The following is a 17854-nucleotide window of genomic DNA, read 5'->3' as shown; positions in this document are numbered from 1 at the left end:
TTATTTTCCTAAATGCATTGTTCAAATTAAACCCTTTGGTCTTTCGGGGTAATCATATTTGCCTACAGCTCAATATGGTGACCCCGTTGTGATGTTTGATGACAGAAATATGAGTGCAGAAGAAAGGCTGTGTTTGGGAGTGTTAGGGGTTTGAGGACGGCATGTTGGCTCTCCCACACGGCACGGTCACACCACAGGAACTCACAGTGATTACTGTCAGGGCTAAAGGACTCCCCTCCACAGGCCTAACATCTTCTTCAATCTGGACTCCCACTACACGCACACACACACACACACACCACATCCCTCCACTCCTTCCCTCCCAACACCATCTTTAAGAATGTGACAATTAAGGGAAATATGGGCTCTGTAGACTTAATGCAACATGTTTTCTCCTCCGCCCTAAATTTGTGTCCCAAATGGCACCCTAGTCCCTACATAGTGCACTACTTTGGCCAGAGCCCTATGGGACCTGGTCAAAAGTAGTGCTCAATGTAGGGAATAGGGTGCCATTTTTGACTGAATCTAAATATGCCCACTTGGCTTTTACCATACTGTAATTTCCCCTCCAAAACCAAAAGAATTAAACACAGAGGGAGACAAAACCCTCCTCAGCTTTGAAGGCGTTCTCTTTCTTTCCCCCTCTTGTTCCTCTCCTCCATACCGAGGGGAAAGATGGTTTGAGTTCAACATGTTGCGCAGAGTGCTATTTCTGGTCCTCTGTCTCTCTCCTCTTAATGTCTTCCATGCTGGTATGTTAATATATTTGATCCCCATAGGTCTTCATGTGAACCTGGGCATTATTTTGTGGTTAGTGGGGATGAGTCCTCCCAAGTTGACAGGAATGAGAGGGTCTCTCTTATTCTATTTTATATTTTGTCTCCATTTCCTCTTCGAGTTTTTTGGGGGTATAACTTGATTACAGAGCTGCTGTTGTAATGTAATCAACACGCATCCTGCTGCGGTAGTGTTGGTTAAGTGGAGTGAGTGGCTCTGGCAGGCTGGGCCGGGCCCACTACACAACAGGCCTGTCTCGCATGCATAGGGCCCCCTAATGATGAATGTTCCTCTTTGTGTTGGTCAGTTGTTTCACTGCTCTCGGTCAGTCCCTCATCATCCTTCTCTCTTCTCCTCCTAGGTCCGCTGATGATTGATGGTTTTGCGGACAAGAGGCCTCTCCTGGGGGTGTGCAAGAGCACTGGGTCCTTGGGGTGAGTACAGTACACATCCCTCATCACATCGCTTCCTGGGATATGGGATGGGTTATGCTGGGAGATGCAGTTTGGAAGGTGGTGTCTGATATCAGCGACTGACTTGACTGAATCCACAAAAGTGTGTGGGTATATATGTGTATATATACAGTTGAAGTTTACATACACTTCGGTTGGAGTCATTAAAACTCATTTTTCAACCACTCCACAAATGATTTGTTAACAAACTATAGTTTTGGCAAGTTGGTGAGGACATCTACTTTGTGCATGACAAGTCATTTTTCCAACAATTGTTTACAGACAGATTATTTCACTTATCATTCATTTTGATTCACTAATTCCAGTGGGTCAGAAGTTTAAACAGCTTGGAAAATCCCCGAAAATGATGCCATGGCTTTAGAAGCTACAGATAGGCTAATTGACATAATGAGTCAATTGGAGGTGTACACGTAGATGTATTTCGAGTCCTACCTTCAAACTCAGTGCCTCTTTGCTTGACATCATTGGAAAATCAAAAGAAATCAGCCAAGACCTCAGAAAAAAATGTGTAGACCTCCACAAGTCTGGTTCATCCTTGGGTGCAATTTCTAAACGCCGGAAGGTACCATGTTCATCTGTACAAACAATAGTACGCAAGTATAAACACCATTGGACCACGCAGCCGTCATAACGCTCAGGAAGGTGACGCGTTCTGACTCCTAGAGATGAACGTACTTTGGTGTGAAAAATGCAAATCAATCCCAGAACAACAGCAAAGGACCGTGTAAAGATGCTGGAGGAAACCGGTATAAAAGTGTGTATATCCACAGGAAAACGAGTCCTATATCGACATAACCTGAAAGGCCGCTCAGTAAGCAAGAAGCCACTGCTCCAAAACCACCATAAAAAAAGCAATACTTTGGTTTGCAACTGCACATGGGGACAAAGATCATACTTTTTGGCGAAATGTTCTCTGGTCTGATGAAACAAAAATCAATCTGTTTGGCCATAATGACTATCGTTATTTTTGGAGGAAAAAGGGGAGGCTTGCAAGCCAAAGATCAGCATCCCAACCGTGAAGCACGGCGGTGGCAGCATCATGTTGTGTGGGTGCTTTGCTGCAGGAGGGACTGGTGCACTTCACAAAATAGATGGCATCATGAGGCAGGACAATTATGTGGATATATTGAAGCCACATCTCATTAGTCAAGACATTAGTCAGGAAGTTAATGCTTGGTCGCCAATGGGTCTTCCAAATGGACAATGACACCAAGCATACTTCCAAAGTTGTTGCAAAATGGCTTAAGGACAACAAAGTCAAGGTATTGGAGTGGCCATCACAAAGCCCTGACCTCAATCCCATAGAAAATTTGTGGGTGGAACTGAAAAAGCCTGTGCGAGTAAGGAGGGCTACAAGCCTGACTCAGTTACACCAGCTCTGTCAGGAGGAATGTGACAAAATTCACCCAACGTATTGTGGGAACCTTGTGGAAGGCTACCCGAAACATTTGACCCAAGTTAAACTATTTTTAATGGCAATGCTACCAAATTCTAATTGAGTGTATGTAAACTTCTGACCCACTGGGAATGTGATGAAAGAAATAAAAGCTGAAATAAATCATTCTCTACTATTATTCTGACATTTCACATTCTTAAAATATAGTGGTGATCCTGACTGACCTAAGACAGAGAATTTTTACTAGGATTCAGTGTCATGAATTGTGAAACTGAGTTTAAATGTATTTGACTAAGGTGTATGTAAACTTCCGACTTCAACTGTGTGATATATATATATATATATATACTTTGTATTTTACCACATTTTTCTCCTCAATTTCGATCTTGTCTCATCGCTGCACCTCCCCAATGGGCTCAGGAGGCAACGGTCGAGTCATGCGTCCTCCGAAACATGACCCGCCAAACCGCGCTTCTTAACACCCACCCGCTTAACCCGGAATCCAGCTGCACCAATGTGTCGGAGGAAACACTGTTCAACTGATGACCTCGTCAGCCTGTAGGCACCCAGCCTGCCACAAGGAGTCGCTAGAGCGCGGTGAGCCAAATAATGCACCCCCGGCCAAACCCTCCCTTAACCCGGACGACGCTGGGCCAATTGTGTGCCGCCCTATGGGACTCCCGATCATGGCCGTTTGTGATACAGCCTGTGTTCGAACCCGGGTCTGTTGTGACGCATCTAGCGCTGCGAAGCAGTGCCTTAGACCGCTGCGGGGCTTTTTACACTACAAGCCCATACAGGACCGATAATGTGAGTTTATATGTAATTCTATGTGCAAGCACAGGGCCTTCCAATATTGAAAGAAAGTTTCTGTTCCTGATGACATCAAATAGCGTTACAGTCCATTAGCTCTCAAGCCAAATCAATAGCCTTTCTCTGGATGGGTCAAAGTTGAACTGCGCCACACACACTTGTAATCCAGTTTCCACATGTGCTAACCATGGCTGCTGGTAACCATGACCACTGGTAGGTGTGATGTGCGTCAGTTGGCAACAAGGCATAGTTTTATTTTATTGGGCTCGCCTGTTTTCGATGCTTCTAAGAAGTTAGTATATGTATGATAATAGACTCATGTCTGGTCTAGTCGTTGTATTTCTCTGGCCTCCCTCTCACTGATTGGTCACAGACAGACCCACAGTGGAACCGGATTGCACAACATGTCAACGTGACTAGACCAGTGTACTGCATACTCGGACTACGTCTGCAATGACACCCAATTTAGTAGTACCCTATATAGACGAAGCCTTAACATGAGTTCTCTTTCCCATCCATCCTTCCTCTAATGCCTGATTTAACAAGGAAACAACAGGTCAAGTATTTGTTTTGATCTTTCGCTAGAAAGAGGATAGAGAAGGGTAGGGTAGAGGAGGGTAGGGGAGAGGAGAGGAGAGGAGGGGAGGGGAGGGGAGCAGGTAAAAGAAGAGAGGAGATGAGCGGGGAGGAGAAGAGATTTGAAACTTCCATGTGCTAATGGAATGTCCTGTCTCTTTCGCCAGGGTGTCAATCTTTATGACGTTTTCCCATTTAAAATGTGTGGAAAGGAATGGGGAGACCGGCTCGGGCCCTTGGTTGTACTGCCTCACATTGATGTTACGAGGTACAAATCTTAAGTACATTTGAAAGCTGGGTAGTAACAGCACCACAAGCCCCCCCAAATACATACATAGAGAGGGAGGAAGGCAAGGAGAGAGGAGATTAAGAAGATATGTGGCACCTTGGGAAGCCGGAGGAGTGGGGAATGGCTGGCTGGTGGAGAGGGAGCAAAGGTAAGAGAGAACCACAGACGACTGCTCTGCGCTCTTCTCTCCATACCCTGCAAAGGCTGCTGTGAACTTCCCCTTTCCCCTCTTCCAGAACAGCGAAAACATAACTCGATATTTCCTCCCCAGGAAATGAAATAAGGAAGTCTGTCTTCGGCTGGGCTTTGATGGAGACCACCTTCCCCATGTTTTTAAAGGAACACTGCCTGCTCCTCTGCTGCCTTTACCTCTCTCCCCCTCTGCTGCCTCTCTCTCTCCTTCTACCTCTGCCACCGATTCTGGCTCTGCCTGGCCCCTCCTCGGCCTCTGTACTGCGTCTTTAGTCTTCTGAATGTGTCCTGGCTGACAAGGAGAGAGGAATACAAACAAGGAGGGTTTGGCTACTTCGCCCAGTGACTGACGCTCAGCACTAATTCTGAAAACATGCTTGCTGCTGAAAAGCCCAAACCCTGACATCTGGCTGAATGGCACATCCAGACTGGGGCCGTCCTGACCCCCGACCGACAGAAGTGTTTGGTAAATAACACTACATTAAAAGATGAGAGAAACTCCCCTATGGCCGCAGCACAGTTCTTCCGTTCGGGCCGTTCGTAAACTTACTAAGGTCCTCACACAGTTTTTAGCATATAATCATTTTAAATAACAGCTTTTGTCAACCAGCAAAAAGGATGCCGGCTTGACACTTAAATGGAAAACAGATTGGAGTCTTGGCCGCGAGAGCAGCGCTGGTTTTGAAGTTGGTTCAGTCAGCTCTAGGCTTAGATTACAAGATTTGCAAATTAAAGGAAAACTAGAAAGTCAAAAAGCATCTGTGCCTATCCTTGTATTTGTGAACTTCTAGCCAGGCGCACTCAACATAATTTTATCAATGGAAAGGATTATGCGTTAAGCCAAAACAATTTATAGATCGAGTGATTTTCCTGACGGCAAAGTACATATGTGTCCCTTCACGCTCTGCGCCAGTGGGGGAATTAGTAAAGAATGCCTGTGTGCCATCCTGTGGCAGCCCTTGGGCTCTGGTCTGCCTCCTCCTCACATAGTATCTGGAAAGGATTTGTGTTTCCAGCCCCTGCTGCTGCTAGTATGTTGTTATTATTTTCTTTCATTTTAATTAGGTCCGCAGGTATTAACATTTAGAACATTTTAAGGCTGCTCTTTGTCAATGAATGCAAATCACAGAGGCAGGGGGTGGAGGCATGCTAACTGCATGCTAACTGTTTGTTGGTGTTTTTAGGAGTTGGAGCATACATACACTCCCAGGGTAAAAGTTCAGCAGGGAAGAAGAAACGTGCTTTTGTTATCACTTTTTTTGTATTGCTAATACTGTATAGTGCACTACTTCTGACCAGAGCCCCTTACTTCCCTGTACGCCCACCCCAAATTTCCAGATGCACAGAGGATGTGGGCATGACTTTTATTTTTTATTATAATTTCTTTTTGACAAATAGTCTTCTGTCACCATGGAGATCACGGATGGATTCGTATTTTGGGAGGGTTCCGGCCGGCCGCGACACATTGTGACTCCCCCGTGGGTGACGAAATGCTCACCATGGCTACCTCGCAGACTGTAGCCAGTAGCAGCCTGGAAACAGTCAGCACCAGTGAAGGAGGATACAGTGCATGTTTTTCTTGTTTACTTGTACACTTATTTTATTCAATATTTACCATAACCAGTGTTTTTGCTGCAAGACCTTTCAAGACATGGTTTCAGCACCAGGACACAGCTCTCCATCTGGCTCCTGTAAACCTCCTCTGGCCCCTGTGAACCTCCCATGGACCTGTCCCTTATAACTCAGGGCTCGAGGGTCAAGGCTTTTCACACCTCAACAACCAGGCCGGTGTCATGCCCTTTATCTCAATATTCATTACAGACACATTTAGCACACAGTTTTTAATCTGACGCAGGGAGATGAAAGCTATGTGTAATTTTAAATGACACCCGTCAACAACAAAGTGAGATTGATCCTACAAGAGAGGGATAATGTCATGTCCCTAATTTTGTCTTTATCCCAAAGCTTTATCCATTAAGTCCTGTTGTCACCTAATGCCTTTATATTAATTACAGTATTGCAGGGAAAACCCCACTCATTCCACCATACATTTTCGAAGAGACTTAAGGGAAAGCCTATTGTGGTTCTAAGCTGTGCTTTTCATTGCTATTTTCATGACAGGTTTAGCCATGGTAAACGCGAGGTATCCCTCTCTAAAGTGTATTAAAGGGTAAATCTCAGAGCGTTTGTATTAAAGAGGCACCAGATTATGGGGATTTGGGGAAGTGATGCTTTTGAAACCAGCATTAGGCCTTAGTCTCCATGATACACACACTCACTCCCCTGCGGGGACACCGCTACAGTGCTGTCTTTTGCGGTCCAGCCAACCACAGAATTTATTATGATTAAGATAAAGCTCAAATAGGGACATTTTTCTTTATTTCCTGCTTTTGTTAGTTTTCAATTTGTGGGTGTTAATGTCATGCTGTTTTTAAGAGTTCTAATGAAATCATTCCAGAACCTTTTGTAATGTTAGTCTGTGAAAACGGGAATGCCTGTAATCTCAACTAAACCACCTTTTAATTTTAGGCCACACAGACTTACATTTACACATAGACACACACACACACACACTCAGCGCTTACAGAGAGCAGTCTCTGGCTTCATTTCGAAGCGCTGATTTTGACTTCAACGTCTGTTTTCTGTCGGCCCGAAAATATGTTCTGCCTCGCCAGTTTCCCCCTTCAAATGGGAAGTGAGTTTAAATTAAGTGGTATGTAGTGGAAGTGGCAGACAATTTTGTTTTTACAGGTCACAATGAGGCATAAATACTTTTCAGTCCACAGTTCATTCAGCTTTTTTGCAGTATGTTTTACAGTCCTTTCATGACTAATGTAAAAAAATCTAATCAGAGCATTTCAGTTTTGTAATACTGAAGGTGGTGTTCATCAACTTAGAATTTTAGCCACTATGTATTAATATGCCCTATATTTCTATTAAGGGAAGTAGTGTATTCTTTTCCCCAAATATCACATACCAGTAACTTCCAACTGCAATTACTTTGGTGTGTGAGGATGACAAGCAGTGAATGGATGGAAACCAGATGGAGTATCTCATCTGGTAAAGAAAACCTCAGCATACTGTACCCCACTAGGGATTTGAACATGGCACTCTCTAGTTACCAATACATTCTCTCCACCAGGAAGCTGTTGTTCTGCATGTGAATAAGAAATGGACCAGGGGGATGCTATGCTATTTAGCACACAGTCTCTTTTCTCCTGTCATGGTTAGGGTTAGCCCCGTGGGCCCTTGTCAGAAGTAGTGTACTATACTGTTTAAGGAATAGGGTACCATTTGGGATTCATCCATCTCGTGTCATGGATTCCTCTCCCTGTTGACCATTCCTCTGAGACAGTCTAGTCCAGGTGCAGCTAACTTCTGCTTAGATCTGTGCTCTGTCTGTCCTCTGTGTGTTCCGTGCAGACTGGGACACTCGTATAACTCAAGGTCTCCAAGGATAGGAAGACCCAAGCCTTTTGAAGAGTTTTAAAGCAATTTTCCTTATTTTATTTTTTAAGATGCTGCAGGGCAGGTAGCCTATATCTGTATTGTTAATTACCGACAAGGCTCGTTGACATTTATTCAAAGCGCAATTGTTCATTTTCGTGTTGATAGTGTAGTATTACTTTATAGAAATATAATTTTAGTAGTTTTCAATTCTCATCTGACACTTGACTGTAAAGCACAACTCCATGTGTTATCACAAAGTGCACTCCTCAGTAGTGTTCATAACCATTTTAGACAGAGGCAACATGTTGTGTATTTGACATCAAAGCATTTCGGTATAAAGCATACAGGTTGAATTACCTTGGTTTTAAAGCCCTGTCAGATTTGAAAGTATTTTTTGTTAATAATACCCTTTCTGGCTGACTTGTCGTGGTGGTGTTCAATCTTCCTTGTAAGTAGTCTGCCGTGAGTACATTGTTTAAACTTGAACATATGCTGCTACTTTTATAGTATTTTACTGTAGGATATTTGACATCACTGTGCTTCTCGGTGTCACAGCTGAAGTATAGGAGTGAAAGCACACTTGACCAGATGCTGTTTGGATGCTACAATTTCCGAGATGTCTCCAGGTCTGACAAACAGAGTTAGCTCTGCCACTTTCCACAGCAGATACAGAAGGGCTACACAGGTGGATGCTGTGGATTGAGACGCAGCCTATGCAAAAATAGATCTTTAGCTTAAACTGACTGTTTTTGATGGCGATTTTTGTTGCACCAGTGTGCCAATAGACTAGGGTTTGACCAAGGGATTTGTGCAAGCGCAGACACACACACACACACACACACACACACACACACTGGCGTGGCGATGTGTTTCCAATATGCTTGTTGGTGGTGAATGTACGGTACTGAATGAGGAGGAAATATATTTCTGGCAGGGCTGCAGACATGGAGCTGTGGTTGAACTTCTTACCCTAATTACTTTCCCGCTAATGCCAGCGGCGTGCCGGAATCACAGTCCCCCCCCCCCGAGCTGCCTCTGATGTGGCCGGCGTTTGTTGTGTGTTGAGGGTTATGTTCCACAGAGGAGGAGGGGAAAGGAGGACTGAGAAAGAGAGGGAGGGGTAGTCAGCGAGAGAAGGAAACTTAGTGAATATTGTGACAGAATTTGTCTCTTTTCTTCCAGTACCACCCACCTCACTTGATGCCTATGAAAATAGAGTAATTGTTTTCATGTGTGTGTGTGTGTGTAGAAGTAACTGTTATAAATCTATGACTCACCAGTCTGATCTCAGTCCAAAGATTAGTTCAACCAATTTGTCCAGGCTTTACTTGTAACATGTTTTTCTACCTATATGGTTCACCCATAGTGTATGCACATCCCAACAATTACCCAGATGATAGTATATAGATATAATAGAAATACTCTCTAGTCTTGGTCACTATTGTATAAAATGCACCCAAAGGCCTATTGTTTATTGCACTGAAAGCCAATGGCTGATATGTAGGTGGTCTATGACCCGGGTGGCATTCCTAGTCTCTGGGCACTCTGACCCTGTCCCCTCGGCCCTTCCAGCTGAGACTCCAGGGACCAGGCCCAGGCTGTATTTGTTTAGCATTTCCTCAGCTTGTAATTGTCTGTTCGTATTCAGGGAACTCGTAAAGGGCTCAGCTCTGAGCTGCAGTCTGAAACGTGGTGACGTCCCCCTCCTTGTAAATGCATTTATTTGCTTGCTTTTTAATTCCCCTTTAAGGCTTCCCCAGTTCCCCTGCTGTCTAGCCCACTGCAGCCCGCCACATGAAGTGTGCGGTTTTTATCCATCGGTTCCGCTCAGGTTCATAAAATAATAACTTTCCCGGTTCCGTTGACCAGAAGCCAGACGTTCCCTCCCGGAGAAGAAATGCAAGCCCAGCTCACAGCGCCGTCGTGTTGAAGCTAAAATAACACATGTTAAAGACGTCTTTCATGCAGGAAAAAAACCCACTCTCGTGATTTAAATGGCATGCATCTGACATAATGTACATAATAACCATTGTAAACTGATGTGTTGCTAAAATGAAGACTCTGCCTCGGTTGTAAAAGTCATATAACCGTTCTGTTGTGAATACATTTTCCAAAATGGTACAGTAGCTAGCCTATAGCAGGCCAGATAAAACAGAGCTGTGCTGGACGGTCAAGAGACCCAGAAACATGGTGTCATCCCAAATGGCAGCCTATTCCCTAGATAGTGCACTACTATTGACCGGGGCCCAACTCTGGTCAAAATTAGTGCACTATATAGGGAATAGGGCCCTGGTCAAAATTAGTGCACTATATAGGGAATAGGGTGCCGTATAGGACGTACACGTCTGTTTTTACTAGCTTGCCCAGTGGCCGTTTGAGGTGGAGATAGATGGATGTAGCAGGTGTGGATCTCTGTCTGGCTGCTTTACAGCCTACTACCCAGTAATTAGCAGTCATTTAGGATTGCTGTTATATGAGGGAAACCCTTCATGTTAGAAGTCGACTTGGGCCAAGACCAACTGTTTCCACTTCAGCAGGCTTAGACTTTCCTCCAAAGGTCATGGCCGTTGCCTCAGTAGTGTGTGTACCTCTATTTCAATGTGTGTGTGTGTGTGTGTGTACGTGCTTAGACACAATCTCAACTTTTTTTAATGATTTTACAATCTCATCTCTCGCTCTCCCCCGCTCTCTTTCTTTTTCTCTCTCCCTCTCTCTCTCTCCCAACTCCTTCAGTCTCCTTCCCACTCTCTGCATCAATTCAGACCCAAAATGGCCAATCCCAGTAAATAGTAATTGACACATTGATCTCATAGGCCGTAATAACAGTCCTATTACTGAGGCGGAAGAGGGCGCTCAGTGTCACCTTAACATGTTACTGGACTGACATCTAGCCCTGATCAATGATAATGATGATTTAGCCTGGCTTTCAACCCACGCCTCCGCAGCCCCAGCACCAGGAAATCACATTACAGCTGATCCTGCCCTGGCTCCATTAGAACACCGCCATTTGTTAAAATACTGCCCAGGCCAAAACAATTCAACCGGGGGCCATTTTGATTCTGTAATAGAGGGACGGGCGGGACATCATTGTCCCCATGAGTGAATCAATCCGGGCGCCTGTTATTTCGTAAAAAGCATTTGGATTAGATTGATCTGACCCCGGTGATAACGCTGAAATCGATGGAGGAGCCGCCAGAAAACAAGTTAGAAGTTATATTTTTCTATTAATCTCAATTCTTGTACTCAGTTTGGTAATGCTATCCTTGCTGTGCCAGAGAGTATCATAATATGCCTTAGTGTAAGGCCTGCAGCAGATGATTATTATGTCCGGCTGCTATGGACAACTGAATGGAGGTCACCCAAAACTCTTGTCACCTCCTTTATCTTCCCCATTGCCTCTTACAGGAAATGACAGGGGAAATGTGCGCACACACAACGTCAGACACTCCCGCTGGTACATACACCCGACACTCACACAGACTTGCGTGCGCACACAAACATGCAGTGTCAGGCATGCACACACGGACACTGTGTCTCTGGCTGGGCTGAGAGATCTGAGGGCTCCAGCCACGGACGGACGGACGCGCCTCTGACTTTGTCCGTGGGTGTGGAGCTGCATTTGTGTCTGCCCAAGCTCTGTGGAGTGGTGCTGCTTCCACGCACACACTAATCCCCTTGATCAAGGGGTGAGCATCCTTTTTAGGGAGTGGACAGCGGCTGCGCCCAAAGTAGTGCACTTTATGGGGAATAGGGCCAGAACAGCTTCAATGTGCTTTTGTCTGGAACTCTATTGTAGGGATGCGACACCATTCTTTCACGTCTAATTCCTTCGTTTGGTATTTTGTTGATGGTGGTGGAAAACGTTGTCTCAGGCGCCGCTCCAGAACCTCCCAAAAAGTGTTCAACAACACAAGTTATCTCTATCTGAAAATACATAATGATTGAAGTGATTGATGGTATTCAGCAGTCATAAGTAAATAATATAGTAAATAATAATATAATATAATATAAAGTCTCTTATTATTATTGGTGTCCTTTAGTAGTGGTTTCTTTGCAGCAATTCAACCATGAAGGACTGATTCACACAGTCTCCTCTGAACAGTTGATGTTGAGATGTGTCTTACTTACTTGAACACTGAAGCATTTATTTAGGCTGCAATCTGAGGTGCAGTTAACTCTAATGAACTTATCCTCTGCAGCAGGTAACTCAGGGTTTTTCTTTCCTGTGGTGGTCCTCAGAGCCAGTTTCTTCATAGCGCTTGATGGTTTTTGCGACTGCACTTGAAAAAAATGTCAAAGTTCTTGAAATGTTCCAGATAGACTGACCTTCCTGTCATAAGGTAATGATGGACTGTCATTTCTCTTTCCTTATAGAACCTCTACCTTGTCACAAGACAACTGATTTGTTCAAACGCATTAAGGAAAGAAATTCCATAAATTAACAAGGTTAATTGAAATGCATTCCAGGTGATTAACTCAAGAAGCTGGTTGAGAGAATGCCAAGAGTGAGCAAAGCTGTCATTAAGGCAAAGGGTGGCTACTTTGAAGAATCTCAAATATAAAATATATTTTGATTTAACACTTTATTGGTTACTACATGATTCCGTGTGTTTTTTCGTTGTTGTGATGTCCTCACTATTATTCTACAATGTAGTAAAAATAAACATTGAATGACTAGGTGTTTCCAAACTTTTGACTGGTACTGTACTTGGTATCCCTCATTTACTTAAGGGTTTCCTTTAATTTGGCAGTTACCTGCATGTCTCCCCTTATGTCTGCAGCAGGACTGAATGAGTGTTTTTGTACCACCCAGTCCCCAGGCAGACATGGAGCCAGAACATCACAGCCTGAGTTCACCAACACTAATTCTGCTTGGCTTTTGCTGTTGCGACAAGACTCAATATATCCAGTCTACACACGGCTAACACAAACCAACAGCAGTTAATCAAGAGCCTTGACTATTGACCAAGAGCGAGGACAAGGACAAGAGAGCAGGAGAGAGAAAAACCATTGAGAGAGGGGAGCGAAAGAGGAAGAGGGCAAGAGAGGGAGAGGAGAGGGGGAGAGACTGAATTAATTAGAGAGAACAAGATGGAGAAGAAGCGAGAGAGACTGATGCAGGCAGACTGGCTTCTCTATCATCGGCTCCATTCTAAGATTCCCTAATTGGAAGAATTTTGACAAATGAAACCCTCTCCGGTTCTCCATGGCTGCGACTCAAGGTTATCAAGTAGCACATGGACGGTCCCTGCAGCTTTTTACCATTCAACTCTCCCCTAAGTGTTTCCATGTTCCCGGTGCTTTGCGAACAGTTTAAGATGCCTTGGCTGCTTTGTGATGGCCTGATGTGTGCATAATTGGAAATGGGGTAATTTTCTCAACGCTTCGGCCACAGTATTTCATCCAATGTTTGCATTTGTCAGAGAGAGGCCTGAATGGAAAGAGCAGATCTTTTCCACCATAAAGAAGAGAAATAGTGGCCTGTTGTTCGGTTGGTTTGAGTGATTGAGAACGCAGACTGACATTAGAACCTAATTGATGCTTGCAGCCCATTGCTGGTCAGTGGAGTAGAAGTAGTGCTGCAGGAGATAAGATTCGAATTTTGTATTCTTAACTTTTTGTGTCAGTAAGCTAGGCTGACACAAGCCCTGAATGCTGATTGGCTGACAGCTGTGGTATATCAGACCGTAATCCACAGGTATGACAAAACATTTATTTTGACGTTGGTAACCAGTTTATAATAGCAATAAGGCACCTTGGGGGTTTGTGGTATATGGCCACTATACCACGGCTAAGTGCTGTATCCATGCACTCTGGGTTGTGTCGTGCGTAAGGGGGGTGGAGAGCGAGGGTTGCCCACAAAATGTTAAAACGAACCCAATTTCGATAAACTCCCATGTCTATTGGGTGAAATACCACAGTGTGCCATCACAGCAGCAAGATTTGTGACCTGTTGACACAAGGACAACCAGTGAAGAACAAGCACCATTGTAAATACAACCCATATTTGTTTATTTAATTTCCCTTTTGATCTTTAACTATTTGCACATATGACATTTGTAATGTCTTTATTCATTTGGAACTTTTGTGAGTGTAAGGTTTACTGTTAATTCATATTGTTTATTTCACTTTTGTTTATTATCTAGTTCACTTGCTTTGGCAATGTGAACATTTCCCATGCCAATAAAGCCCTTGAATTGGGAGAGAAATCCTTGAAAATATGCCTATTTTGTACTGAATGTGTTAAATAAAGGATGTGTTTCTGTGCCTAGGACGAGCCCTCCATACTGCTGTGTGGACCTGTACTCACTGAGGACAGGGGAGATGGTCAAGTCCATCCAGTTCAAGACGCCAATCTATGACCTGCACTGCAACAAGAAGTATGTATGGTGGCATCACTTTTTGCATTCATATAAATATATTGTAGTTTCATGTTATATGAAAATCACATACTATTTGTAATTTTCCTGGTTCTTGTAGGATTCTAGTTGTCGCCCTGCAGGAGAAGATTGCTGCATTCGACAGCTGTACCTTCACCAAAAAGTTCTTTGTTACAAGTAAGGAGCTGGGACTGTGTGTGTATCCTTAATGGCACCTGATGGTGCCTGGTCAAAAGTAGTGCACTATATAGGAATTTGTTCTTAACTGACTTGCCTAGTAAAATAAAGGTACAAAAAAAAAAAAAAAAAGCGCTTGATGGTTTTTGCGACTGCACTTGAGGTAATGTTCAAATTTCTTGAAATGTTCCATATTGACTGACCTTCATGTCTTAAAGTAATGATGGACTGTCATTTCTCTTTACTTATTTGAGCTATTCTTGCCATAATATGGACTTGTTTTTTTTACCAAATAGGGCTATCTTCTGTATACCACCCTACCTTGTCACAACACAACTGATTGGCTCAAACGCATTAAGGAAAGAAAATCCACAAATTAACAAGGTACACCTGTTAATTGAAATGCATTCCAGGTGACTAACTCATGAAGCTGGTTGAGAGAATGCCTAGAGTATGCAAAGGGGTCAAGGCAAAGGGTGGCTATTTGAAGAATCTGAAATATAAAATATATTTTGATTTGTGTAACACTTTTTTTGCTTACTACATGATTCCATATGTCTCAATTTTTAGTTTGTTGGTGATGTGGACACCAAAGAACTTGAAGCTCTCAACCTGCACCACTACAGCCCTGTCGATGAGAATGGGGGCGTGCTTGGTCCTCTTTTTCCTGTAGCCCACAATCATCTAATTTGTCTTGATCACGTTGAGGGAGAGGTTGTTGTCCTGGCGCCACACGGCCAGTTCTCTGACTTCCTCCCTATAGGCTGTTTTGTCAGTGATCAGGCCTACCACTGTTGTCATTGGCAAACTTAATTATGGTGTTGGAGTCGTGCCTGGCCGTACAGTCATGAGTGAACATGGAGTAACAGGAGGGGACTGAGCACGCATCCCTGAGGGGCCCCTGTGTGGAGGATCAGCGTGGTGGATGTGTTGTTACCTACCCTTACCACCTGGGGGCAGCCTGTCAGGAAGTCCAGGATCCAGTTGCAGAGGGAGGTGTTGAGTCCCAGGGTCCTTAGCTTATCGGAGGGCCTGTTGTCAGGACTTCTGGCAGTCTCTATGTGCATGCCACACACCAACTCTTTTCTTTGTGTTTATCAATGATGTCGCTCTTGCTGCTGGTGATTCTCTGATCCACCTCTATGCAGACGACACCATTCTGTATACATCTGGCCCTTCTTTGGACACTGTGTTAACAAACCTACAAACAAGCTTCAATGCCATAAAACATTCCTTCCGTGGCCTCCAACTGCTTTTAAATGCTAGTAAATCTAAATCGCATGCTCTTCAACCGATTGCTGCCCGCACCAGCCTGCCCGACTAGCATCATTGCTCTGGGCGGTTCTGTCTGGTTAGACTGTAAACTCTCCTTCCAGACTCACATTAAGCGTCTACAATCCAAAATTAAATCTAGAATCAGCTTCCTATTTCGCAACAAAGCCTCCTTCACTCATGCTGCCAAATATACCCTTGTAAAACTGACTATCCTACCGATCCTTGACTTCGGCAATGTCATTTACAAAATAGCCTCCAACACTCTTCTCAGCAAATTGGATGCAGTCTATCTGTTTTGTCACCAAAGCCGCATATACCTCCCACCACTGCGACCTGTTTGCTCTCAATGGCTGCCCTCGCTACATATTCGTCGCCAAACCCACTGGCTCCAGGTCATCTATAAGTCTTTGCTAGGAAAAGTTCTGCCTTATCTCAGCTCACTGGTCACCACAGCAACACCCACCCGTAGCACGCGCTCCGGCAGGTAGATTTCACTGGTTATCCCCAAAGCCAACACCTCGTTTGGCCACCTTTCCTTCCAGTTCTCTGCTGCCAATGACTGGAACTGAAAATCACTGAAGCTGGAGACCTATATCTCCCTCTCTAACTTTAAGCATCAGCTGTCAGAGCAGCTTACTGATCACTGTACCTGTACACAGCCCATCTGTAAATAGCACACCCAACTACCTCATCCTCATTTATTTATTTTTGCTTTTTTGCACCCCAGTATCTCTACTTGCACATCTATCACTCCAGTGTTAATGATCAATTGTAATTATTTTGCCTCTATGGCCTATTTATTTCCTTACCTCCCTAATCTTACTACATTTGCACACACTGTACATAGATTTTTTGATTGTGTTATTGACTGTACATTTGTTTATACAATGCTTTATCTTGGCCAGGTCGCGGCCTACCTGGTTAATTAAAGGTGAAATAAATAAATAAAAATTGATGAGTTTAGAGGCACTATGGTGTTAAACGCTGCACTGTAGTCAATGAATAGCATTCACACATAAGTGTTCCTTTTGTCCAGGTAGGAAAGGGCAGTGCGGAGTGCAATAGAGATTGCATAATCTGTGGATCTGTTAGGGCGGTATGCAAATTGAGCCGGAGTAGTACAATTAGATCTTTGTCCTGTATTGACGCTTTGCCTGTTTGATGGTTTGTCGGAGGGCATAGCGGGATTTCTTATAACCTTCCGAGTTAGAGTCCAGCTCCTTGAAAGCGGCATCTCTTTCCTTTAGCTCAGTGCGGATGTTGCTTGTAATCCATGGCTTCTGGCTAGGTATGTACAGTTGAAGTCGGAATTTTACATACACTTAGGTTGGAGTCAGTAAAACTTGTTTTTCAACCTCTCCACCAATTTCTTGTTAACAAACTATAGTTTTGGCAAGTCTGTTAGGACATCTACTTTGTGCATGACACAAGTAATTTTTCCACAATTGTTTACAGACAGATCTCTTATAATTCACTGTATCACAATTCCAGTGGGTCAGAAGTTTACATACAGTAAGATGACTGCGCCTTTTTTAAACAGCTTGGAAAATACCAGAACATGATGTCATGGCTTTAGAAGCTTCTGATAGGCTAATTGACATAATTTGAGTCAATTGGAGGTGTACCTGTGGATGTATTTCAAGGCCTACCTTCAAACGCAGTGCCTCTTTGCTTGACATCATGGGAAAATCAAAAGAAATCAGCCAGGACCTCAGAAAAAACATTGTAGACCTCCACAAGTCTGGTTCATCCTTGGGAGCAATTTCCAAATGCCTGAAGGTACCATGTTCATCTGTGCAAACAATAGTATGCAAGTATAAACACCATTAGACCACGCAGCCATCATACCGCTCAGGAAGGAGACGCGTTTTGTCTCCTAGAGATGAACGCACTTTGGTGCGAAAAGTGCAAATCAATCCCAGAACAACAGCAAAGGACCGTGTTAAGATGCTGGAGGAAACATGTACAAAAGTGTCTCTATCCACAGTCGAAAAAACCATCCGCAGTTAACAAAAAACTGTCGACATAACCTGAAAGGCCGCTCAGCAAGGAAGAA

The 17854-nt window shown here is 43.9% G+C and overlaps 1 protein-coding gene across 4 annotated transcripts in view; it reads left to right on the top strand.

Moving 5' to 3' along the window:
• The window catches only part of LOC112267028 (BCAS3 microtubule associated cell migration factor), a 354308-nt gene that overhangs the window by 18337 nt on the left and 318117 nt on the right, over nucleotides 1-17854 (top strand). For all 4 annotated transcript variants that reach the window (XM_042297357.1, XM_042297358.1, XM_042297359.1 and 1 more), the window contains exons 7-9: nucleotides 1139-1211; nucleotides 14239-14346; nucleotides 14447-14523. In XM_042297357.1, the coding sequence (XP_042153291.1) occupies nucleotides 1139-1211; nucleotides 14239-14346; nucleotides 14447-14523 (258 nt within the window). The remainder of the gene's footprint in view (nucleotides 1-1138; nucleotides 1212-14238; nucleotides 14347-14446; nucleotides 14524-17854) is intronic.

Source organism: Oncorhynchus tshawytscha, linkage group LG14 (assembly GCF_018296145.1).
Source record: "Oncorhynchus tshawytscha isolate Ot180627B linkage group LG14, Otsh_v2.0, whole genome shotgun sequence".
Taxonomy (NCBI): domain Eukaryota; kingdom Metazoa; phylum Chordata; class Actinopteri; order Salmoniformes; family Salmonidae; genus Oncorhynchus; species Oncorhynchus tshawytscha.
Note: the sequence above shows the minus strand (reverse complement) of the source record. Positions and strands in the feature narration are given on the sequence as shown.